The following is a 25,912-nucleotide window of genomic DNA, read 5'->3' as shown; positions in this document are numbered from 1 at the left end:
ATTATTCCACACCATCCACACAGGCATGTATTATGCAAAGTGTGGGGCCAGCACAGAGCAGCATCCAGCTTGCTGTTCTAGGAGGGGCTGGGCATGTCAGGAAGGCTCTGCAAAGAATGACCTCTGGCCTGAGTCTTCAAGGATAAACACTAGTCGAAAAAGTAAGTTTTCATGAGGCATGTGAGAGAATGAGATAGTGACAGAGAGGAAAACTAAATGATTTAAGAAGGAAAATGAATATGACCTCCCAGCAGTGGACATGCTGTGCTGGACAGCCTGCAGTAGCTTGCAAGAGCCAATTATGCACATCTGTTTCTAGCTCCATGTTCAGAGACATCATTTTGGTAGCTTGACATCACCGTAGTAGAAGTATTTACACCGTGGGAACGGGCAAATGCTACAGATCCTGAGCCTGCCCTCTATTTGTTCCTTCCTTCCTTCCTTCCTTCCTTCCTTCCTTCCTTCCTTCCTTCCTTCCTTCCTTCTTTCTCTTTCTCTCTCTCTTTCTTTCTCTTTCTCTCTCTCTCTCCCTTTCTTTCTCTTTTTTTTTTTTTGAGACAGAGTCTCACTCTGTCGCCCAGGCTGGAGTGCAGTGGCGTGATCTCCACTCCCTGCAAGCCCCGCCGCCTCCCAGGTTCACACCATTCTCTTGCCTTAGCCTCCTGAGAAGCTGGGACTACAGGCACCCGCCACCATGCCCGGCTAATTTTTTTTCGTATTTTTAGTAGAGATGGGGTTTCACCATGTTTACCAGGAGGATGGTCTTGATCTCCTGACCTCGTGATCCACCCACCTCGACCTCCCAAAGTGCTGGGATTACAGGCATGAGTCTCCACGCCCAGCCCTTTCTTTCTTCTTGACATCAATCATAGTGGGAGTATTTACACTATGGGAATTGGCAAATGCTACAAATCATGAGCTCCTTCCTTCCTTCCTTCCTTCCTTCCTTCCTTCCTTCCTCCCTCCCTCCCTCCCTCCTTTCCTTCCTTCCTTCCTTCTTTTCTTTCTTTCTTTCTCTCTTTCTTTTTTTCTTTCTTTCTTTCTTTCTCTTCTCTCTCTCTCTCCCTTTCTTTCTCTTTTTTTTTTTTTTGAGACAGAGTCTCACTCTGTCGCCCAGGCTGGAGTGCAGTGGCGTGATCTCCACTCCCTGCAAGCCCCGCCGCCTCCCAGGTTCACACCATTCTCTGCCTTAGCCTCCTGAGAAGCTGGGACTACAGGCACCCGCCACCATGCCCGCTAATTTTTTTTCGTATTTTTAGTAGAGATGGGGTTTCACCATGTTTACCAGGAGGATGGTCTTGATCTCCTGACCTCGTGATCCACCCACCTCGACCTCCCAAAGTGCTGGGATTACAGGCATGAGTCTCCACGCCCAGCCCTTTCTTTCTTCTTGACATCAATCATAGTGGGAGTATTTACACTATGGGATTGGCAAATGCTACAAATCATGAGCTCCTTCCTTCCTTCCTTCCTTCTTCCTTCCTTCCTTCCTTCCTCCCTCCCTCCCTCCTTCCTCCTCCCTCCCTCCTCCTCCCTCCTTCCTTCCTTCTTCCTTCTTTTCTTTCTTTCTCTCTTTCTTTTTCTTTCTTTCTTTCTTTCTTTTCTTTCTTTCTCTCTCTCTGTCTTCCTTTCTTTCTTCTTGACATCATAGTGGGAGTGTTTACACTATGGGAATTGGCAAATGCTACAAATTATGAGCCCCTTCCTTCCTTCCTTCCTTCCTTCCTTCCTTCCTTCCTTCCTCCCTCCCTCCCTCCCTCCTCCCTCCCTCCCTATCTCCCTCCCTCCCTCCCTTCCTTTCCTCCCTCCCTCCCTCCCTCCCTTCTTCCTTCCTTCCTGGAGAGCTGGTAGTTGAACACTTATAAGTACAACCCCCACCCTCCAGACTGTATAAAGTTATTTCAAAGAGGTTGCAGAAGAACCACCCTGCACCTGCTAAATATAGAGCCAGAGGAGAAGGCTATGTTTGTTGCAGGAGGGATTAAGTTTAGAGTTCAGAAAGAACTTTATTCAGTAAACATTGTTTCTGTGTATGTGACTCGGCAGGGGACGGGGGATGCTGGAAAAATACACTCAATGCCTAACAAGTCCTGCCATGCAGGGGTTAGTGTCTAAAGCACAGACATTCAGTGCCACTCAGTGAGAGGAAGGCAGTGATTGAGAGCTCAGAGGAGGGCCCCGAGAATGTGTAGCCCTGGAGATGGGAGAGAAGGCTTGATGGCAGGAGAGGACTCAGGGAAGAGGGAACAAAGTGGCCCCTGAGGCTGTGAAGGCTTTGGATGGACTGACATTGTATGTCACATCCTGAGAACAAGGGGAAGGAAAGTTGCTGGGGAGGGATTTCCTGTGGTTAAGTATTGAACACTAAATCTGGAGAATCAGGCCAAGATCTAGAGATCCAGAGGCTGCTATATGAATTTTATCCCATAGAAAATAGGTTTCATAGCAGGGTGGGTGAAAGGACCAATGTTCTAGTGAGCCAAATCCTATAAATGCTCTGCTTGGATTGGACTAGAAGAGGGCGATGGGAAAGAATGGGTACAACCTTGGAGGTTGTGGGGTTTTGTTTAGATGGTACGGAGAGGCTTTGAGATGGTTGATACTAGGATCGAGGCTACATTTAAGTGACTAAACTTATCCAAACTGGGGTATACCCAAATGAATGTGATGAATGGAGTGACCAGTGGGCTTGGTGCTTGGAGTTGATGGGGAGTGGTAGCATGGAGGCTGTGATCAGAAATGAGGGGCCTCAGGTTAAGGGAGAGGAAGGCTGCCTGGCACCCAGGGTGTGGGGAGTGGCAGTTGTGCATGTGAGTGAAGACACATGGAGGATAATTAAGAAACTGTGAGGCTGAAGAGTTGCGTCAACTGCCAAAGTTTCTCCTAAAGTTGTTGCAAATGTTGATCAAAGAAATAAAAATATAATAATTGCGAGCCAGGTGTGATGCCACACAAGAACACAATAATAAATCATTAATTATTAAGTAATCATTTGTTTAATGTCCATCTTTCCTCACAAGGTTCAAAGTTCCGTGGGAGCAAAGGAATGTATGTGTTTTGTTGGTCTGTTACCTGCCTAGTGCATGGCACTTAAGTGCTCAATTAAATATTTGTTATATATGGCAAATGAAAATAGGTTCTTGGTGGGAGAACATGGCAGTGTTAAAAATCTGGAGAACTAGATAGTGTTTAGGAGAATGAAGAGAGACTGGAGAGGTGGCATGAGATCATGAATCATCTGATGCTCTGAAAGTGGCCCAGTGGAGTGAAGGAAAGCTGACCCTTCCTCTTCTCACTGCAGATAATGAGAGTAATTGAAGTATCTTTACAGAGGGCAGCAGGTTACCTTGGTATGTTCAGAGAATATCAGCTTATTGTTATCATGAGTCTGACTATCAGGTGTCATCTCATAGGTCAACTCCAATGTATTGGTTAATTCTGGTCAGTTTGATCAGTAGACTTGCCCAGAACATGAGTCAGGGCCCTACAGCTTGAATGGCACTCCTGGGTTGTGGAGTGTGAAACCTGTATAACCGTATGCAACAGCCTAAGCATGACTACGTAGGTAAAGGTGTCACCAGAAGTTGTTGCCAGAGGAAGACATGCCATTTGTATTTTCATTAATAAATACGTTCTCCTCTGACTCTAGCAGCTATTGATTCAACATTTCCAGGAATGGATGATTGTCTGGAAGAAGGAAGCCTGCAGTGAAAGGGCTGTGTGAGAATAGTTGGGATGAGGGAATGTGTGATATGTATGGATGGGGATGGAGTCATCTGTGAGGCCAACAAAGGCCTGGGTTTCCTTGGGGATGATTTGGCAGAAAGGTCACTAGCAAGTTTGACAGACCTGGGGTCATTCAGAGTGCAGATAGGCAGCATGAGGGTAGCTCCACATTGAATAGGAGTTACGGCAAGAAGCATTTCTAGGAGAGGAAATCATAGACATGTCTTCAGGAACATAGTCAAAGTAGCTAGCATCTCTTGAACACTCACTGTGTGTCTGACAATACTCTACATCCTTCACAAGCATTATCTCATTTAACTCTCTTATTGCTCTGTGAGTTAGAGCATATGTATGTGTACACATGTATATTTTCTTGTAACTAGTAAGGAAATCAACATTCAGAGGATAGCTTGCTGAAGGTTGTGCTGCCAGTTAAGTTTATGGTAGAGCTAGAATTTAAACCCAGCTAGAGCTGATCTAGATCTGGAGAATGTAACCCTCACATGAATATAACCCTTGGGCTGTTGCATATAGTTACAGAGTGGCTAACTGCCACTCGTTGCTGTGGAAAAGAGCGGCTCAGTATACAGAAGCATTGCTTCTGATGGCAGTTTGGAATACCCATTGCTTCTGTCTAGCAGTTTGGAATACTCAAGACCCTTTGCTGGGAATTGTGATACTGTCCTAGAATTCATTATTACTCTATTGTGATGCTACAAAGACTGTCCTACATGCCCTAGAGAAAGCATGATCCTCATAGAATACCCTGGTCCTGTCTTCTGGTTCTCTTCCTCTAAGTTTGATCAATGATCAGCGTTAGAAAGTACAACAAGGACTGAGATATTTAGCATCTTTAATTATAAGTGCTTGTTTATGAAAATAAGCTAATTACATATAAAATATAGATATATGTATGTGTGTGAAGATATATACACACATATGTGATATATAGGTATGCAGTTGTCTAACAACTATAAAAACTTACAAGAAAAGAGACAACCATTTTCCCTCACTCCCTGGATATTAGGTATTGTGAATACCATGGCTGTCAAGCAGGTTCCATCTCATGTGCCAACTCAGTGGTCTGGTGATGAGTATCTGAGGAACTCTGGTGAAAGGCTGATGATGGTTGTGATCAACTAATAATGTCTGTCCTCTGTGCAGGGTCAGGAAGTCGTGGAGTGTGTGCCATGGTTCTGCTCTCCCTGGTTTAGCCATACCTCATTTATCTTGCACAGGCTAGTGTGTTAAAACTTGCTTGAAATCACGCTTTAAAACCTAGTTTAAATGTATTCTTTAAAAATTCCATTTCTGGTGTAAGCTTGAATTAGTAACTAGTAGCTCCGCTTTCCTTTTTTTTCCCCCAAGGCAGTTTTTGACTTCAGAATGCTGCTTTTTTAAAAAAAGTGCAATTCTGTGTAGATTTGAGCTGTGCACAACCAGCAGCTACTGCTTGAAATATCTGCTGGTAGGTGAATGTTTTGTTTTCAAAAATTGAGAGTTCTTTTCTTCTGATTTTACATATAATAGTTGAGGCATTTAATGCTGCTGAACCACTTTTTCTCTCTTCCTCATTTTGTCAAGGAAGGTAGGAAAGAAGAATTGGCAAGGAGCTGAAACTTGTAGGGAATAATTTCAGCAGCTGTCTGGGAGGAAACGCATAGGAATTGGTTAAATTACCCTCAGCTGACAGCCTTGAGGGCCAGGTTCTCAAACAGATGAAGCAGGCATTAGAATCACCTGGAGGCTGCTAAAACCCGGGTCACAGGCCCCACCTACTGAGCTTCTGATGCTGTGGGTCTAGGTGGGTTTTGGAAAAGTGCATTTTCTAACAAGTTCCTAGGTGATACTGATGCTACTGGTCAAGAACCACAGTTTGAGAACCACTGCTGAGCACATCGGCCACTAGACTGGCCTACAGCTGGATCTGGGTCCTAACCAAATAGATGTTTGGCTATAGGAGAGGACCCAATGTCAGCCACAAAGATATGTGCCAATCAAAGTCCAGTTGGACCAAAATTAGGCTGGCCGCATTTACTGTCAGTAAAGAATCTGTGTGAAAAGAATCAGCCACAACCACTCCCCAGCACAATCGTTTCCTTTAAGTGTCTGTCTTAAATATAATGTTAATTCTTGAATTGCTAGAAATATTTTCTAGGTATTATGAATTTTTATTAAAAACGAAAACGTTATGGCCATGATTTGGAGCTCATGTAAAAGGAAGCTCTTTAGAGTTCAGATGATGGTGAATCGAAGTAGCACAGACATCAAGTCCTGGCCCTAATTGCAGGAAAATTATCAAAAAGCAAAAATAGTTTCTTGTAGATACTATATTAAACTGAAGTCAAAGATCACAGGCAACAGCAATTTCTTAGATTATAAGTGACACACGGTCTTGATTTCCTGTTTGTTAGTAATAATAGTAATACGCCCGTTGACTCCCACCTTTCTATAAGGCTGTAGGCTGTGGTGTGCTCAAGGGCCAGAAGCGCAGACTTTAGTATCCTAGGCTTATCTGAAGACACCCTCCGTGCTCAGGCACCTGGCAGGGAAACTTCACCATGTCCCCTGGCAGAAAGCTCTGATGTGTCTTAGATCAGTCACCATAAGTCGCAAAAGGCTGCCGAAACCTACTTTTCCTCTCTTTTCTCTTCCAGTGAGATCCCCCACTCTGCACTCTCCCTCCCGACTACCTACTTCTGTTATGTCTTTTTAAAACAGGCCTGGCCTGGTGGCTCATGCCTGTAATCCCAGCACTTTGGGAGGCTGAGGCAGGCAGATCACCCGAGGTCCGGAGTTCGAGACCAGCCTGGTCAACATGGAGAAACCCTGTCTCTACTAAAAATACAAAAATTAGGAGTGGTGGCACAAGCCTGTAATCCCAGCTACTTGGGAGGCTGAGGCAGGAGAATCACTTGAACCCGGGAAGTGGAGGTGGCAGTGAGCCGAGATCACATCACTGTACTCCAGCCTCAGCAACAGAGCGAGACTGTCTAAAAAATAAATAAATAAATAAAGGCCAGGCATGATGGTTCACACCTGTAATCCCAGGATTTTGGGGGACTGAGATGGGCAGATCACAAGGTCAGGACTTCAAGACCAGCCTGGCCAACATAGTGAACCTCCGTCTCTACTAAAAATATAAAAATTAGTCGGGTGTGGTGGTGGGAGGCTGAGGCAGGAGAATTGCTTGAACCCAGAAGGCTGAGATTGCAGTGAGTCGAGATTATGCCACTGCAATCCAGCCTGGGTGACACAGCAAGTCTCTGTCTCAAAAAATAAATAAATAAATAAATAACCACCCACAAGTGTTTCAAACGGTTTGTAGTTTACAAAGCACTTTCTCCTAGACTTCTCCCAACACCCTGTTAGTAAAGAAAGACAGTTGGTCACTTCTTTTTATTGTATAGCAATGAGAAAGCTAAGTTCTGGAGAAATGCAGGGCCCGCCAACATCCAATGTCTCACGTGCGGTTTGGGTGTAGACATGGAGCTTCTTCCTCCACTCACTACCAATTTGCCTCCCAGCTGCACTCAGGGGGCTACTTAATTACAGGGGAGAACATAATCCCCTAGTGAGGATTAGATATTAAGTGACATCCTTTGCAGTTGGTGCTTTGAAAACCTCCTGGCTTGGAGAATATGAAGACATTTCTTTGCCAGACAGAAAAGGAGTTCTTTTTACAGAATTTCCATTCTTTAAGTCACTGTAGAGCAGATTTCTGAGAGCAGTGACACCATGACCACGAAGGTAACCAATCACAAAGTCCACCATGCCCTACCCAAAGAAGGCATGTTTGTATTTTATAATTTTTTAAAACTGTATGAGTTTTTAGACTTGAAGACCAGTCACAAAGATTAAAAATTAAATAACATTTCCCAATTAGGAAAGTAGTTTGATTCATACTGTCTTATACATCTTCATTGATTTCTTCCTTCCTTCTTTTCTTCTTTCTCTCCTGTCACATTTATTAAGTCCACACTATGTGCCAGGCCCTGTGCAGTATGAGGCAGCGTGTATGTGTGCTTTGCTTTCAAAAGTATTCAGAAGTACAGAGATAAATTTCAGGAATGCCATGGCTTTTGGCAGTTCACTAATTCATTTGAAAAGTGCTTGGATGGTTTAAGCCTATGGTTTTCAGCCTGAGCGGCATGTCAGTATCACTGGGCAGCCGGGCCTGGCTTCATGGACCTGTGACTGGTGCATTTGCACAGGGCCCGATGTTCAGAAGGACCTGCACTTGGTTTGTTGCTCTGTGGTCACATTTTTGAACAAGGAGTCCTGCACTTTTACTTTGCACCATGCTCTGCAAATTATGTAACCAATCCTTTGGGCAGCTTTTAAATATGTCAATGTGCAGGATGTACCCAGACCAATTCGTCAGAATCTCTGAGGTAAGGCCCAGGCCTCTGGACTCTGTAAGTCTCTTCAGGTGATTCCAGTGGGCAGCCAGCTTTGAGAACCACTGAGGTAGAACAGAACTTCTCAACTGGAGTCCTTTTGTGTGTTGGGGACATCAGATTCACTTGGAGCACTTTTCCAAACTCCACACGCTGATATGTAGAAACTGATAAATACACTGACTTCCAAATATTCTGATGCCACCCAGCTCCCAGGCAGGAGGCTTACATGAAGGACATCTGCCTATGAAACAGTATCACTTCTTTTGCTCTCACCTGGATATTGAGTTGTTGTGATAGTCACTATATATGACTTGTTTGGACCTGCACATTTGGGGCATGATGGTCCCTGAGCTATAACTTCGTATCTATGTAGCTTTATTCCCCATGGCCCTGCTAACTGAAACATAGCTATCTAGAGGCAGTATGGCAGGAAGAGATGGGTATGGACAACAACCCTGGCTGTGACTCCCACCTGTGTGATTGGGACATGTTTTCCTTGTGCCTCAGTTTCCTTGTTATTTAAATGGCCATAGTAATACCTACCTCCCAGGAGTGTTGTGAAGATTGAGTAAGTCATACAAAGTGCCTAGCATAGTTCCTGGCACATAGTAGGTGGTTAATAAAGACATGTTTGTGTACTGTCTCCTCCACAAAGAAATATTAACACACCTTTACCCTCAACTATCAACTCTGGCTTTTTTCTAAAAGAAAATAGAGCCCATTATTATGGCAACAAGGAAGAAATACTAATATTCTTCCATTAGTATACTTATCAAGTATGTAATTTGTGTTCATTTAGCTCATAGTTATATATATATATATAGCATACATATATGCTATATATATGCTACGTATCTACATGCATACATATATATACTACATATATACATACATATATCTAGACACATATATACATACATCCACATATATATACACACACATGTATGTGACAGGTCTGTATTGTCTAGTACTTTTCTTTAAATTTTACTCATTTTAATTACTAAATAAGTTAAGCTATTGTAGTGTTTGTCTATAGAAGATGATGCTGCAGTAAATGTATTTTTAACATACAAATTCAAATACTGGTGCTTCTACTTCTGGATAAAGCAGAGATAAGAATCTTCAGCAGTTCGTAACTCAAGAGTGAGCAAGGTAAAAGCCAAACATATAATAATAAATATGATACAACAACTTTTACTGGCATGTCTGCTATGTGCCAAGCACCACAGTGGAGTAGATGTGCAAGCTACAAACATGAATGAGACTTGGTCTGACCTCCAGCAGTTCGCCGAAAGAGCATATGATTCAATGTGAAAACCAGTGTTGCAGCCAGGTGCAGTGGTGCATACCTGTAGTCCCACCTACTCAGGAGGCTGAGGCAAGATGATTACTTAGCCCAGTAGCTCAAATACAGCATGAGCGACATAGTGAGACCCTGTCTCAAAAAAAAAAAAAAAGGAGAGGAAGGAAAGAAGGAAGGAAAGGAGGGAGGGAGGGAGGAGGGAGGGAGAGAGAGAAAGGGAGGAAGGATGGGAGGAACAAAAAAGAACAGCCCCCCAAAACAAATAGTGTTATAAATGATATGTATCTGAGTGTTAGGTCCCTGTTGAAATCTTCCTAATGGTGCTTAACCAGCCTCTACTCCAGCCCCAGTTTCTATCAAGTTCTGTTGACTCTGGAGCAGTTTTGCATAATAGTCCTTTCATACAGCTTCCTTCCAATCTTTTTTTGCAGCAAGAAAACAAAAGGAACTCCCAAATGAATCACAGGAGCAATGTTAACTTGCCTTTCTAATATGACGAGTAATTTATCTGATTGCTCAGTTTGCTCCATCATTTTCTTCCAGAATTGGAAAGTGAGAGAGAAAGTTTTCCCAGCAGAAAGCCATGTTTCTTCTGCTGCACTTACAGGTAGACACTTAACTGCTTCACATGAAAGAATTGGAAGTTAACAAGCCAAGTTAAATCATAAAATAACTTTTGAAAGCATGTTAAACAGTTAAACAGGATTCAACAGATTTTTTTTTTTAGGCAGCTATGAAGTAGTGTCACCATAATTGTTTTTACTGTTGGTGACTTTACTGTGAAAATGTGTCAACGTTGTGGCATGCATGGAGGTGTGCAGCTCATGCCTGTTTGGAGAAATAACTTGCTATTCATCTGCCAAAAGTGCAGTTAGCTGACAGCCTCCAGCTGCAGCCCCTTCAGGGTCAGCCCTGGCTTTCCTGCAGAGGCCCAGCTCTTCCCAGCAGCCCCCAGCCAGTGACTGGGCATGGCAGGGATGTGAGGGCCTAGCTGCTTCTGCAATGGGAACTCTGCTCTGGCTCTCCCTTTTGGGTTAGCTGGGATTTCATCAGGTCTGCGTGGTGGTCTTGGGCTGTCTGCCCAGTCCTGCTTCCTCTCACTTTTGTCTTTCACAAGTGAACCTCTTCCCTTCCTAACTCCTCAGTGTCTGTTTTCTGGGGCACCCAGTAAACACAAATGCTCTCCCAGCAGTGTAGGAACATAAACAGTATACATCTCATTCAGAGGGCCAAGGTATCTGAACATGCCCCCTATCCCTTGAATGTTCTTGCACCAGGATCTGCTCAAAATGAATCATGATCCTGCCAAAGTGAAACTGACTATTTCATTTCCATTATTCAGCTGGGACACAATGGAAAAATTAAGTGTGGGGAGAAACAAACTCATATATATTCTGAAATTCCACTTTAGTTACCCAAACTATTTCTAAGTATCAAGGTAAGGCATGTACTTTAGTAATCCTTTTGTGTTTGCCATGAACTGGTTACAGCCAAAACAATATAGTTACAGTGAGAGAAAACTGTTTCAATTCCTGCCACTTTAATCACAATTCCACTTGGAGCACCATTGTTCTCCATTAGATGCCTTCCCTCTTGGTTCCACAGACTGAGAAGGAAGAGGATATGAATGATATTTTTGCTGTTGCAGGGGAGTTTGGAGAAGTGTACAAGGGGCGTTTGAAACTGCCAGGCAAGAGGGAAATCTACGTAGCCATCAAGACCCTGAAGGCAGGGTACTCGGAGAAGCAGCGTCGGGACTTTCTGAGTGAGGCAAGCATCATGGGCCAGTTCGACCATCCCAACATCATTCGCCTGGAGGGTGTGGTCACCAAGAGTCGGCCTGTCATGATCATCACAGAGTTCATGGAGAATGGTGCATTGGATTCTTTCCTCAGGGTAAGAGCAACTCAGGGGTTTGATGATGCACTTGGATGCAGGTGAATGGTGGCTGGGGAGAGGGGTTCCATGAGTACAACCTACCATTCAAGAATAACCTGATCCGGTGTGAATGGGCATTGGAGATGTTAGCAGAGATTTGTTGCTGAAAGAAGAGAACAAAACAGTGCTTGTGGGATCCTCAGGAGGAGGATGGCATGGAGTAGGGCATTGACAAATGCTTGTTGGATGAATAAAATGAATAGAGAGGGGCAAAGAATGGCCATTGGCATCTGCATGAATCACAGAGATTGAAGAGACTTTTGGCTGCTGCATAGCCCTGTGTGATTCATGCAGACATCCGCGGCCATCTCTGCCTTTCACCAGCACAGCCACCCTCCCAGACTGCTCTCTGCATTTACAGGTTCAGAAGTAAAATGGGTTGCCATTTTCTGATGCCTGGGCCACCTGCCCTCTGAGGAGGCACTTCTGGGTAGGGAAGGGGAACCCTGTGTCACAAGCATCCATGGGTATTTCTGTGGTTGGTGAAGATTCCCAACCAACTTGCAGCAGAAGTGGGGAGTTGCTGAAGGCCTTTGGCTGGGAGACCTGTAAAAGATCATTGTCAGAATATGCCCAAAGTAGAGCCAGGCCCACAATGAAACCGTTTTCATTTCCGTAGGCCATCACTGAGCACCTAGAAGAAAGGTGAGTGAGAATGGCCATGATGCTGATGTCTGGGGAGTGGAAGCTGATAACTTCAGCCAGGAAGCAGAAACTGAGAGCAGAGGGTCCAGTGGGCAGCATCAAAGAATGGGCAGAGCCTTCTGAGCAAGAACTTCAGGATGATACCCAGTAGCTGGCTACATTACCACAGCAACCAAACAATAGCTGTGGCTGCAGATTAAAGGGTCAGTCATGGACACATTGGTGGGATCACTGCTCTGGCCAGGCCCTATTCTGGATGCTGTGCCTATAGAGATAAAGGAAACCTTGCTTTAATGCTGCATAATAAATCACCCCCAAGACCTCAGTGGCTTAGCACAACAACAATTTATTTTGCTCATGAATCTGCAATTTGGGCAAGATTTGGGAGGGACACCTCTGATCCATGTGGAGTCAGTTGCAGTAGCTCAAGGGCTGAGGCTTAGAATTGTCCGAAGCCTCCTTCATTCATATATTAGGCGGTCAATGTTGAGTGTCAGCTACCACCTTTCTAGGTGGCCTGCTTGGACTGCCTTAGAGCAAGCTGGGTCTCAAGAAAAAGCATCCCAAGAGAAGAATGGGCAATCTGTGTTACTTTTGTGACCCAGGCTAGGAAGCCACATAGTGTCATTTCCAACATAGTGACAGGCCCAGATACAAAGGGAGAAAACAGGCCCCACATTTTGATGAAGGGACATCAACTCAATGTCTTCTTACACATGATAGCTGGGAGCTTTTGTTATGTTCATCTTAGAGAGTACAGCCTGCCACCAATGTAGTCCCTACTCCTGCTAGTGCCCAATGCTTCTAGCAATCATTTGCCTATCTTATACTTTTTTACGCCATGAGTTAAGTACAGATGTAGTAAGTGAAGAAGTTCTTAAATCTCCCTGCAGAATCCAGGGGAGGCTTCAAAGATGGGGCAGAATTTGTCTGAGATTAGAGAAGATGAATTTGTCAGACAAGCGAGAGGCAGGTAGGCTGATGGAACAGCAAAAATAGTGTACGTGAAGGCCAGAGTAAGTGTGGACCTGTTTGGTAATTTATCAACCCCTACATGGTAGCTCCAGCACTCAGAAACAGAGCTTAGGGGCTGTAGTGTGGAAGGGTAGCTGGGGCACTTTTCTAGAAGCACACTACTGAAGCTACCTTTGTACAATAGGAACATACTTTTTGCCCAGTCTGGGTCACTAGGCAGTAGTGGCATTTGTTTTTCTGGGGGTGCAGGGGTGAGGAACAACTGATGCAGATTATTGGGCCCGTGTACCTTCCCTAGGACAACCTCCTTGAGGGTATGGGGTCATGCTTTGTATTTGGAAACTCCAATACCTAACACAGTGCACACCTGGTAAATGCTAGTTGACTGAAAAATTATTTCTCAAACAAAAATGCTAGGGAGTGGCATGAGAGCTCCAGTCATCCTGTGTGTACATTATCTCTCACTGTCCTTGCTGCCACACCTCTCATGTCAGTGCAAGGCAGTGTCTATGCTTTCCTGGGGACATTCATTTATGATCAGAGATCTCATGAAGACAGTTGAATAAGCAAAGTTGAATAAACTTGAATAAAAGGCAATGTGAGAAGGAAAAGCATTTTCTGGAACCACTGTCAAGACCCTTTTGGGAGTCATTTATTTCCTACCAGTCAACTGATTGGACTTCAGAGAGAGCCCCTGCTTGATTCGGGGACTGTGATCACACTCCCTCACAGGAGTATGCAGGAGAACAGGGAGATTCGTTCTCAGGAGCCGGCAGAAAATCAAAACCCTACACTGCTATTCTTCCTAGGATCTGTTTTCATTTGGGGCCCAGGTCACGGAGGCATGTTGGACACCAGCATTTCTCATGATGATGAGCTGAGCTTGCAGGGGAAGAAAACCTGGGGGCAAGAGAGGAGCACGGGAAAACAGAGGAGCAGGCATGGTAAGAAAGGAGTGGTGGGAGCAGGCAGTGCCAGGAGGAGAGAGGGAAATGAAGCGTTTCTGACTCCTCACACTGCATGGAGGCAGGTAATCTATAAATCTAATTTCAGCCTTACTACCGAACCCTGGAGCATAGCAACATTAATTGACGTATCTGCTGCTTGATAAAATCGAAAAATAGGTCATCAGTTCAGTTCTACAGGGTCCATCTTCTGGGAAGTAGGATAATTTTAGGATCACTACTCAGAGAAGAAAGGAAAAGGATTAGTCCTCAATTTCTGCAACTGTTTCCTCCCCTCCAACTTCTCCTTTCCTCCTGGTCATAGCGTCTTTGGAGAGTAGCTACAGTTCTAGCCCTGAATCAGCATGTGAGAGATACCATTATGCTTCAACCACACATTCAGCAGATGGTTCATTATTACTAATTTTCTAAAAATTATTGTGTCATGGATTATATAGCATACAGATCCATGAGTAAATTTTTCATTCTTGACACTCAAATTCAAGGGCTTCAACCTGGTGGCTCTTCCCTAATATTAGGAACAATTTCTGAAGCTGTGGCCAGTATCCCATGGTTTAGTTAACATGGTTCTTGACATGCTTCATAAGGCCTTCTTGCCTAAAGCTTGGCTTTGCGGTTGCTGCTGGTTCTTCCACAGATAATCATAACTGGAAGACTCTTGAAAGTCACTGAGTAATGTCGAATGGGGACATTTCTCATCAGAGAAGCTCATTCGTGGGCTGCAGCTAGAAGATAGCAACCCAGAAATCACGAAGAGAACACCAGATTGGAAGTCCTGAGACCAAGGTTCTGCTTTGGCTTCTGCTGTGAGTCACCCTGTGACCTGGAGCAAACCTGTTAACTCAATTTCCCAATTTATAAACTAAAGGCATTGAGCTAGGTGAGCTCAAAAGGTCCCTTTCAGTTAGAAAAAAATCTATGATTCATTTTCTTTGAACAAATCAAATAAGGATTTCATTTCCTGAAGTGGATTCATCAATGAAAGTTGAAATACCTAAATCCTTCCTGTCTAATATAAGGACCAGCAAGTGGCTTTGGTGCATTTGCAGAAAAGCAATTTCAGCAGAAAGCACTGCATGAAGGGAGGAAGGTTTAAATCACCTCACCTAGACCTGTATTTCTTTTCTGTGCTATGCTTTTACTATGTGCTCAGCATGGAGCCAGATTCTTTCCCAAAGTCACCAAGAAATCAGTTAGTTTGTGTGTGTGTGTGTGTGTGTGTGTGGTGTGTGTGTGTGTGTCTTGTTCATCTTTGAATGCTACTGTTCATATCTCTGGAAGTTCTTTTTGGAGAGTTATACCGATCTACTGAGCATGTAACAGTTAAACATGCCAAAAAAATCTTAATATGTTTTTATCTTTAAATTTCACCAAGGTTACAAATTCAACAGACATGACCCTACCTATCTTGATATGTGGTTCTCTTGAAGATTCTAAAGAAAATATGTTGCCCATTGCAGAGTCAGCACATTCCAATGGCAAAAGCACGGGACAGGAGTTAGAAGACCCAGATAAGACTAGCATCACTAATCCATCATGGTTCTTCTCCCTGCAAAGCTGATGCACAGCCTTTTTCTCCACACAGCATTTGAGGCCACCATTACCAGTTGATCAGAGATGGGCTGTCAGTGGAGAAGTGATTTACCATTCTGAACTTTGATTACTGGTATAACTCAAAACCACACTGTGATTTAAGGCTGATCACATACATTTTCTGGACCTCCTTTATGTTGTCTGTGAAAACAATATAATATTGCCTGCCTTGCCTACTGCACAGGACCAATTTTAAGGATCAAAACATATCAAAACATGTAAAGTATTATTTGCCATTCATAAGTCAAGTGACGGATGCTACTCACATTTGTGACTAATTGATCTGAAGTTTAGGCCTGCATCATTAGGTCCCAACCATCTACTACAATTACAGATGCGTATCTGTTACCTACTGAGCTCAGCATGTGCTGAGTACTGGGCTCCCCAAGAACAATGATCCCAGGATGTTTCCCCCACACACCCAGGAAGCCATAAGAACCAGAGTTCTGGTCCCAGGTGTCCTCAGTCTCTCTCAGCATGCACATCTGAGGTACAGGGGAACTGAATTGTGAGCCATTACTAAGGCTCTGCTGATATTAGCAGGGATCACTGCTACCATCTTAGGGCCCACAAGGCACTGAGCTAGGGCCTTTCATATGTGTTATCTCTTCTAGTCTCACCAGAACCCTATGAAGAATGGACACCATGTTCTTATGCTATAGGTGCAGAAATAACTGCTCTGCAGGTTAAATAACTTGCCCAAGCCCACACAACCACTAAGCTGCAGAGCCTGGATCCAAATCAGGTCTGCTGGTTCCAAAGCCTGGACCTTTAATCATTTCTTGGTCTTTTTTGACCCAAGAAACTGTAAGGATGACTAATCTAAATTTTAAAACAAATCATGTAATAAATAAGCTCTAAGAAGACTTAAATGACAAAGCAAAAACGTAAACACATTGCTGTATGCACTTTCAACATTACTCTTCTCAAAGTTGCTTAAGCCACCCCAGTGCTCTCCCCAAATGCCATCTTTTTTAGGGAGACATTCCATATGTGTAGACACTGTTGCCTACACTTACAGAGAGGAAATAATAGACTGAATTGAAAAAATACAAGCCATGTGACTTGTGGCTGAGATACACCTCTGTAATATACAGAGATTGCATGACAGCTTTCTGAAGAGGCAAATCCACAGAGACCTGCTTGGAGAAAACACTTGGTGCTAGCAACAGCCTGGCTAACTTCTTGAGAAGGTGTTGATTGAAGTGTATTAGTGAGAAGGAAGATCCGCATCACTCACTGCACATCCAGCTCTCACAGATGGGCAGTGTGCTGAAAACTAGTCAGAATTTCCAAAAAGTAGCTCTATACTTTCTTTTGGAGTTGCTTAGAAGAATCTGTTGTGGAGAAAGCATACATCCCTTCTCCTGGGCAGGTTGGGAGGTGGTTAAGGTTAGAGTTAGAAATAGCCTGGAACTTGGAGTATGTCAAACACAGTGTGTTTGGGGGCCCTTCTACTGGCAGACATCTCCAGGTGGGGAGAAAGTCTATTCCTTCAATTGATCAAGGAGCATAACCCCCAGAACATGGATCCAGGCTTGCAATCTCGCATGAGGAACAGTTTCCAACAATTCATGCGATCATTTTTAGACTTTTTGGTTGTTGTTGTTGTTGCTCATAAGTAGAGTATTTTTATAATAGGTCTTTTATTTTTCCTTGCTTATTTTTGTATAGAAATGCTTTTGCAGTAGCATATGCATGTGAGTGCACTGTGTAACATCTTGCATACAGTAGATGCTCAATGATGGGAGCTCTTCTCATTGTCTATGCTTTCTGGATTTCACATAAGGACTCTGGGACACAGGTCATGGTTGCCTTGCCGAGTACCTGTGTTTAGCAGTAAACACAGTAGACCCCAGGTGTCCTGCTTCCACCTCTCCTCCAGTCAGAGCATTCTAATGACTAGGCTGTGCTCTACTTATAGAACACAATTCTCAGCCCTTTGGGGAGCATTTGGGGCTGGACTAGATGGGAAAATATGTTCTTGGCAGTATAGCCTAGGGTCTACTGATTTAACTGGTGTGTGCAAAGTCAAGACCCAGGAGCTTTGGGAGATAGGAGGAAGACACTGTTTTATTCACTGAAGAGTCTGTTGTCTAACAGAGGGAGGGCATCCACCCAAGAAACTCTGAGCCCACTATGATGGGAGAGAGGGCAGCACTGAAGGTTGCCATGAAGAAGAGCAACAACAGCTCCCATTCACTAGGAGAGTTCCCTGTGCCAGACGCTGTGCATGAAGTTCTCCTGACCCACAGTCCCTATGAGGAAGGTGTGGTTATACCAGTCTAAAGGCAGAAAGCCGTGGGATTACCCAGAGAAGGTGCTTTACACGCTTGATTTTGGAAAGAGGAAAAGATGTGTTCATCATTCATTCAACTTATGTGTATTAAGATTTTCTATCTACCTTAAAGTTTACAGCGCTGATAATACTATGGTGACCAAAGAAGACAGAGTTCTTGTCCTCAAAGAGTATAAAATCAAGCAGCAGAGACAGACAGACAGACAGATACACGTACACGATTAAAACTTGTGATATGTGCTAAGAAGAAGACTAAGAGCATACACTAAACATTGTCATCAGAAAGTGCTAATCATATTTGAGGGAAGTGGGTAGTTAAAGGGTTCCCTCTCTAAGAAAGTGGTATTTAAGCGGAGAACTGAAGGGCGAGTAGATGTCGATTGTTGGAGGGAAAACAGAGGAAATAGTACATGTTAAGGGCCCTAAGTCAGAAAGAGTTTGTCTTGGAAAAGAAGAAAGGGTGCCAGTCACTGTGGCTTTAGTACATTAGTGATGGATATGGTGGCCTAAGGTAAGGCAGTAGCTGATCCCAGGCGGTCTCGTGGACCATGCTAAGGAGTTTGGAGATTTTCCTTAATGCAATGGGAAGCTATTAGATATTTTTAAGCCAGGGACTGACATGGCCTGATTTATGTCTTAAAAAGATGGCTCTGGCTGGAGAGAATGAATTGGGGGGCGGGCAAGGAGGCTGTTATAGGTGATGGATGGCAGCGACTTGGTTGGACTGGCGGCAGTGGAGATGGAAAGAAGTAGATGGGTTTGAGATGTAATTTGGAGACAAAATTGACAGGGCTTGGCAAGGAGAAGAGAACAAAGCATTCGTGGAGAGGGATGGGGGATGGGAGTGGGGGAGACAGGAGGATGCAGTATGTGGCTTGGCCTGGAGCAGATGGAAGCTGACAAGCAGCAGGGCCACAGCATCTCTCCCTTTGCTTAACCACTGAAGCCTGTCTTGATCCCAATGCCCTCTATGTCTTATTACAGCAAAATGATGGGCAGTTCACCGTGATCCAGCTTGTGGGTATGCTCAGGGGCATTGCTGCTGGCATGAAGTACCTGGCCGAAATGAATTATGTGCACCGGGACCTGGCTGCTAGGAATATTCTGGTCAACAGTAACCTGGTGTGCAAGGTGTCCGACTTTGGCCTCTCCCGCTACCTCCAGGATGACACCTCAGATCCCACCTACACCAGCTCCTTGGTGAGTCCTTCTTGGCATTTTCAAGTAGAAGCATGGCATGAGTGAAAGGGGACTCTACATGGCTGGGAACTGTGGCAGAGCACACTGGGAGGGAATGGGATCTGAACTGAGCTCTCCACTGAGAGACCAAGATGCCAGGAGGACTATCCAGCAGGGAGAAGCCATAGTAGCTAGTTGTTCAAGCAAGAAAGCAAGCATTTGGGCTTGGACTGTGAGGAAGGGACAGTGTCTATTATGAAGCTATAGTATTCCTTGGGAAGAGGAAATTTTGGAACAGATGATTTGAGGGAATCCAGGCAGGTAGACAGTGGCACCAGAGGCATCTGTCAGCAGAGAGCAGACCCCAGGCATGCATGAGGCCTTTGATCTGCAGCTGGGTTGGGCGCTGTGTCACCAGGTAGACTCTTGATCCCCTTCTCTTTTCTCTCTGTATTGCTTCCAAATAGCTCTAAGTACCGTCTGCACGATGAGTACTCTTAAACTTGTATTTCCTGCTCAGCCTCCCCCTCTACATTCTGAGCAGCACTAATCATCTATATCCAACTGCTTAGTTCACACAATTTCATTTAGAACTTTAACAAGCCCAAAATAGAGCTCGGGATTTACTCTCCAATATCCTCTCCCTAGTCCCTCCATCTCAGTAGTTGGTACCACTTAACTAAAGGATGAAACCTAGGAATGATCTTTGATTTCTTTCTGTGTCCATGTATTTTCAATCCCTCAGCGACCCCCATAGGGTACCAAAAAATCTATCCCTCTGTCTCCATCTCTGCTTCCCCCAATCTATTCCAAAGCACTATTCCCTTTCACCTGGATTGTTACAGTGGCTTCCTAACTGGTGTCCCTGGTTTCCTTTTGTCTCCTTACATCCATTTCAACAGCACCCAAAGTGACTGATCTACCTATTTACCTGTCTACCTGTCCATCCTCTTTAAATCTGCAAAAGTAATGCATGATTATTACAAAAATCAAAACAATACAGAGAAGTAAAAGGAAATGCCAATTAGAATGGCAATCATTAAAAAGTCATGAAACAACAGATGCTAGTGAGGCTGTGGAGAAATAGGAATGCTTTTACACTGTTAGTGGGAGTGTAAATTAGTTCAACCATTGCGGAAGACAGTGTTGTGATTCCTCACGGATCTAGAACCAGAAATACCATTTGACCCAGCAATCCTTTACTGGGTATATATCCAAAGGATTATAAATCATTCTACTATAAAGACACGTGCACACATATGTTTTTTGCAGCACTGTTTACAGTAGCAAAGACTTAGAACCAACCCAAATGCTCATCAATGATAGACTAGATAAAGACTGTATATGTGGCACATATACACCATGGAATACTGTGGAGCCATAAAAAAGAACAAGTTCTTGTCCTTTGCAGGGACATGGATGAAGCTGGAAACCATCATTCTTAACAAACTAACACAGCAACAGAAAACCAATGACTACACGTTCTCACTCATAAGTGGGAGTTGAACAAAGAGAACACATGGACACGGGGAGAGGAACATCACACACCAGGGCTTGTCAGCGGGTGAGGGGCAAGGGGAGGGAGAGCATTAGGACAAATTCCTAATGCATTCAGGGGTTAAAACCTAGATGATGGGTTGATAGGTACAACAAACCATACGTATACGTAAACCAGGTATACGTATATCCATGGCACACGTATACCTATGTTACAAACCTGCATGTTCTGCACATGTATTCCAAAACTTAAAGTAAAATTAAAAAAATAAATAAATAAATAAAAAACTAAAATTCCTCTGAGGCAGGGATTGGTAAAGTTTTTCTCAAAAGGGCTGTCTAATAAATATTTTAGGCTTTGCTGGCTAAGAGGCAAAATGAAGGATATCATGTAGATAATTATATAACCATTTAGAATGTAACTAACCCCTTAAGAAGTTATAAATATCATTCTTAGCTCATGGACTATCAAAAAAGGGATAGCCAGGTTTAGCTTTCAGACCACAGTTTATCTACACCTGCCCTGACGCATGAATTTCAACAATTAGGTGTGCCTTCTTTGGCATTTTTCTCTTCGGTCAAAAATTTGAACATTTTTATTCTACAAAATTTGGATCATATTATGCCTATTCCTCTGTGATCTGGGGTGTCTTTTGGGCATCACTGCTGCCAAGATTACTTTTCTGAAAGTTAGCAAACATTCACACTGCACAGGGAATGTATGGTGCTGGGCTTCAGCATCCTCACCAGACCTGGAGGTGATCAACCCTCACAAAGGGTTGCTGCTCCAACAATGAAAAATGATGCCTCATTTTTAAATTTCACGTATGTCTACATTTTTTAAATTTTAAATTTTAATTTTTTGATTTTTAATTTTTGTAGGTACAGAGCAGGTGTATATATATATAAGGTTTATGAAATGTTTTGATATGGGCATGCAATGCATAATACTTACATCATGGAAAACGTGGTATTCATTCTCTCAAGCATATATCCTTTGTGTTACATACAATCCCTTTTAGTTATCTTAATTAATTTTTTATTTTTTTTATTTTTGGAGATGGAGTTTCACTCTTGTCATCCAGGCTGGAGTGCAATGGCATAATCTCAGCTCACTGCAACCTCTGCCTCCAGAGTTCAAGAGATTCTCCTGCCTCAGCCTCCCAAGTAGGTGGAATTACAGGCACCCACCACCATGCCCAGCTAATGTTTTTGTATTTTTAGTAGAGATGGGTTTTTGCCATGTTGGCCAGGCTGGTCTCGAACTCTTGACCTCAGCTGATCTGGCACCTTGGCCTCCCAAAGTGCTGGGATTACAGGCGTGAGTCACCGCACCTGGCCTATTTATTCATTTTTTGAGACAGTCTTTAGTCTGTCATACAGGCTGGAGTGCAGTGGCGTGATCTCGGCTCATTGCAGCCTCTGCCTCCTGAGTTCAAGTGATTCTCCTGCCTCAGCCTCCCAAGTAGCTGGGACTACAGGTGTGCGCCACCATGCACTGCTAATTTTTTTTTTTTTTTTTTTTTTGTATTTTTAGTAGAGAAGGGATTTTGCCATGTTGGCCAGGCTGGTCTCGAAATCCTGGCCTCAAGTGATTCGCTCGCCTCGGCCTCCCAAAGTGCTGGGATTATAGGCATGAGCCGCCATGCCCAGCCTCTGTCAGTTTAAAATGTACAATTGAGTTATTATTGACTATCAAATACTAGGTTTTATTCACTTTTTCTGTTTTTTGTTTTGTTTTGTTTTTTGGTTTTTTTGGTATTTAACCATACCCCCTACACTACCCGCCTCCCTAACCACCCTTCCCAACCTCTGGTAACCATCCTTCTACTCTCTATCTCCATGAGTTCAATTGTTTTAATTTTTAGATCCCACAAATAAGTGAGACTATATGATGTTTATCTTTCTGTTCCTGGCTTATTTCACTTAACATAATGACCTTCAGTTGCATCCGTGTTGTTGCAAATGACAGGATCTCATCCATTTTTGTAGCTGAATAGTACTCTATTGTGTATAAGTAGCATCATTTTGTTTTAACTTACATTTTCAACTGACTGCTAGTGCTGTTGATATATTTTCACATGGTGCAGGGATTTGTGTTTTCTCTTCTATTGTTTGTACATGTCCTTATCTATTTTTCTACTGGGTTGTTTGTTGATTTCTTAGAAACTTATAGAAAGTCTCTTTATATTACAGACGTTACTCCTTTGCCTGCCCTGTGTGATATAATTTATCTTTTCCCCCATCTGTTATTCCTTTATATTGTTTATGATATCCTCTGGCTTATAAAGTGGTTAACATTCATGTAATAGCTACGTCTTCTTGGGTTACCTGGTTTATTTTAAAAGTTATGTTCACTCCAAGGCTATAAAATATTTCCTAGTTTCCTGGGCTATTTTACTGGGAAGAGTGTTTGTTTTATATTTGAATATTTAGTACTTGTGAAATGTATTTATTTTTCCCACCATTTTATTTTGAAAAATTTCAAGCACACAGAGAACTTGATAGAATTTGGCAGAGAACAGTCATATACCTACCACCTAGATTCTAGAATTAATATCTTGGTACATTTGCTTTATCATGTAACTATTTGTCTATCCATCCCTCTGCCCATCCATCACACCATCTATTGTTTTGTTGTATTTCCAAGTGACTTGCATACATCATTACATATCACCCCTAGCCACTTTAGCATACATGTCTCTCACATGTATTTGTTTAAGGTTCTTTTTTAAGGTAAAATGTGCGTAGAGTGAAACTCACAAGTCTCAAGTGTACATTTATAGAGGTTTTAAAAATGCATACGACTGTGTAACCCAAACTCTCATCAAGATATAGAACATTGCCATCAAACCAGGAAGCCCCCCAACCTCATCCCTCCCCATTGCATCCTCACCCACATCCATACCCAGAGGCAACCACTGTTCTAATTTTTTTGACCATCAGTTGGTTTTATAACTTCATGTAAGTGGAGTCATACAGCATATGCTTTTTTGCATCTGGTTGCTTTCACTTAGCATTATGTTTAAGAGAACCATTCATGTTGTGTGTGAAGCAGGAGTTTGTTCTTTTTATTGCTGAGTAATATTCCATGTTTTTTTTGTCCATTCTCTCGTTGACGGACACCAGAAATATTCTGGAATTCATTTCTGACTATGTATTGGGAGGTATATTCTCACACTGTTTTGTTCAGGTGAACAATTATGCCAACACTACTTATTAAATATATTATTCATTTTTATTGAGTCACATGTCATCCTTGACATATTAAGTTCATTATATGAACTATGTTTTGATTCTCAGTTCTACTTTTTTAATCTATTTATTCTTATGCTCAACTATGTTGTCATGATTGTAATAATGCTAGCAAAAGTTTTCATGTCTATATTCTGATTATAATAATATTATTAAAAATCTTACTGTAGGCTGGGCATGGTGGCTCACGCCTGTAATCCCAGCACTTTGGGAGGCCGAGGTGGGTGGATCACCTGAGGTCAGGAGTTTGAGACCAGTCTGATCAACATGGTGAAACACCGACCCTACTAAATACAAAAAATTAGCTGAGTATGGTGACTCATGCCTGTAATCCCAGCTACTTGGGAGGCTGAGGCAGGAGAATTGCTTAAACCTGGGAGGCAGAGGTTGCAGTGAGCCAAGATTGCACCATTGCACTCCAGCCTGGGCAACAAGAGGGAAACCCCGTCTCAAAAAAAATAAAAAGTCTTACTGTATGGGTAAAGCAAGTTATCCTTCATTATCCTTATCCATTATCCATTAAAATAGATTTTAAAAGTTTCCTTGACTGTTCTCAAATATCTTTTCTTTCAAGTGCAACTTAAAATCTTCCTGTCCAGTTTCAAAACATGCACAAATACATGTACACTCACATGTGGATTTTAACTGAAATTCTACTCTCTCTTTGGGAAGATTAACATTTCAATGATCCTGAATCACCTAAATAATGATGTGAGCCAAATATACCATTTACATATACATGACATTAAAAGTTTCTTCAGTAAAAGATTTCCCACATTATTTTTCTGTACACATTATTTAGATGACTTGCTGTGATTTTTTAAGTGTCTTTCTAGATGATAGAGCTTATTATACTTCTAGGCCTGAGAGTTTTCAGGATTCTACACAGTCATATGGCCACCTATCTCACTATATTTTAATATCATTTCTCCACACTTTGTCTTTTGTTCAAAATAGAAAAAATTATGTTTGATTATTAAGCAAATATTTTTTCTAAAAATACCAACAATTTATTCACGTGACAAATATTTATTGAGTATCTACTATGTGTCAACATTAGGCCACAAGCTGAGGGGACATAATTATGATCAAAAGGAGACATTGTTACTGCTCTCAGTTAAGTGAGGACTGGGAACGTTAATCAAACACATGCCCAAATTAGTGCATAATTACCAACTGAAATAAGGGCCACTATGTTTTGTGAGAGCATGAATAAAACAATAGATAACAGAGTGGCCTAACTGTGTCTAGGAGGGCTTCCAGAGGAAGAGATGGTGCTACAGCAGAGATTTAAAGAATAGTCACTGTTTTAGTCAGCCTGGGCTCCCATGGCAAACTACCACACACTGGATGGCTTAAATAGCAGTCATTTATTTCTTATCATCTGTAGGCTTGGAAGTCCAAGATCAAGATGCTAAGTAGCATGGTTGAATTCTTATTGAGGGCCCTATTCCTGGTTATGTCCTCAGATGGCCTTTTGTGGTGTGCACAGAGAGAGATCTTGCCTCTTCCTCTTTTATAAGGACATCAGTCCCATCTTGGGGGCTCCACCCTCATGACATAAACTAACTGCAATCACCTCCCAGAGGCTCCACCTTCAAATATCATCCAATTGGGGATTAGGACTTAAACATATGAATTTGGGGGACACATAAACATTCAGTCTGTAGCATTCTGCCCCAACTAAATGTGGCAAGTTGGACTACAGAGGCAGAGAGGTAGCATATACAAATGCCCTGTGGCAAGGGGAAGATGGAGTAGAATTGAGAAGGGACCCCTGTTTAGGGCATTTGGAGAATTAGGGAGGAAGTATCCAAGGAGGCCTGTGGCATCAGTCATGTAGGATCTTCCCCAAACCCTTGTGATAGGAGTTGCAGCCTTAGAGCGATGGTAAACCTTTCTTGAGTTGTGTTTGTGTGCGTGTGTGTGTGCTGTGCACACAGAGAGATGCACACATGTGGTTCGAAAGTGATGGTTTTGAATTTTGGAAAAATAACCTGGCTTTTCTTTAGCCTTTTCCTTCCAATCTCTTTCCTTGCCTTCTTTAGAAATAACTTTCTTGGGTTTCTTCCTGTTTTCTTTCACCAAAAAGCCATTAAGCAGACTCAACCAGGGTAGATGTTCTAAACAAGGG

The 25,912-nt window shown here is 42.9% G+C and overlaps 1 protein-coding gene across 1 annotated transcript in view; it reads left to right on the top strand.

Moving 5' to 3' along the window:
- EPHB1 (EPH receptor B1) overlaps positions 1–25,912 on the top strand; it is a 453,710-nt gene that overhangs the window by 379,180 nt on the left and 48,618 nt on the right. Inside the window, exons 11-12 of the mRNA XM_033212584.1 lie at positions 11,081–11,328; positions 18,832–19,047. Coding sequence (XP_033068475.1) covers positions 11,081–11,328; positions 18,832–19,047 — 464 coding nt within the window. The remainder of the gene's footprint in view (positions 1–11,080; positions 11,329–18,831; positions 19,048–25,912) is intronic.

This window comes from Trachypithecus francoisi, unplaced genomic scaffold (assembly GCF_009764315.1).
Source record: "Trachypithecus francoisi isolate TF-2019V2 unplaced genomic scaffold, Tfra_2.0 Lachesis_group0, whole genome shotgun sequence".
Classification (NCBI taxonomy): Eukaryota; Metazoa; Chordata; class Mammalia; order Primates; family Cercopithecidae; genus Trachypithecus; species Trachypithecus francoisi.
The sequence above is the reverse complement of the archived record's forward strand: the minus strand, read 5'-3'. Positions and strand labels throughout refer to the sequence as shown.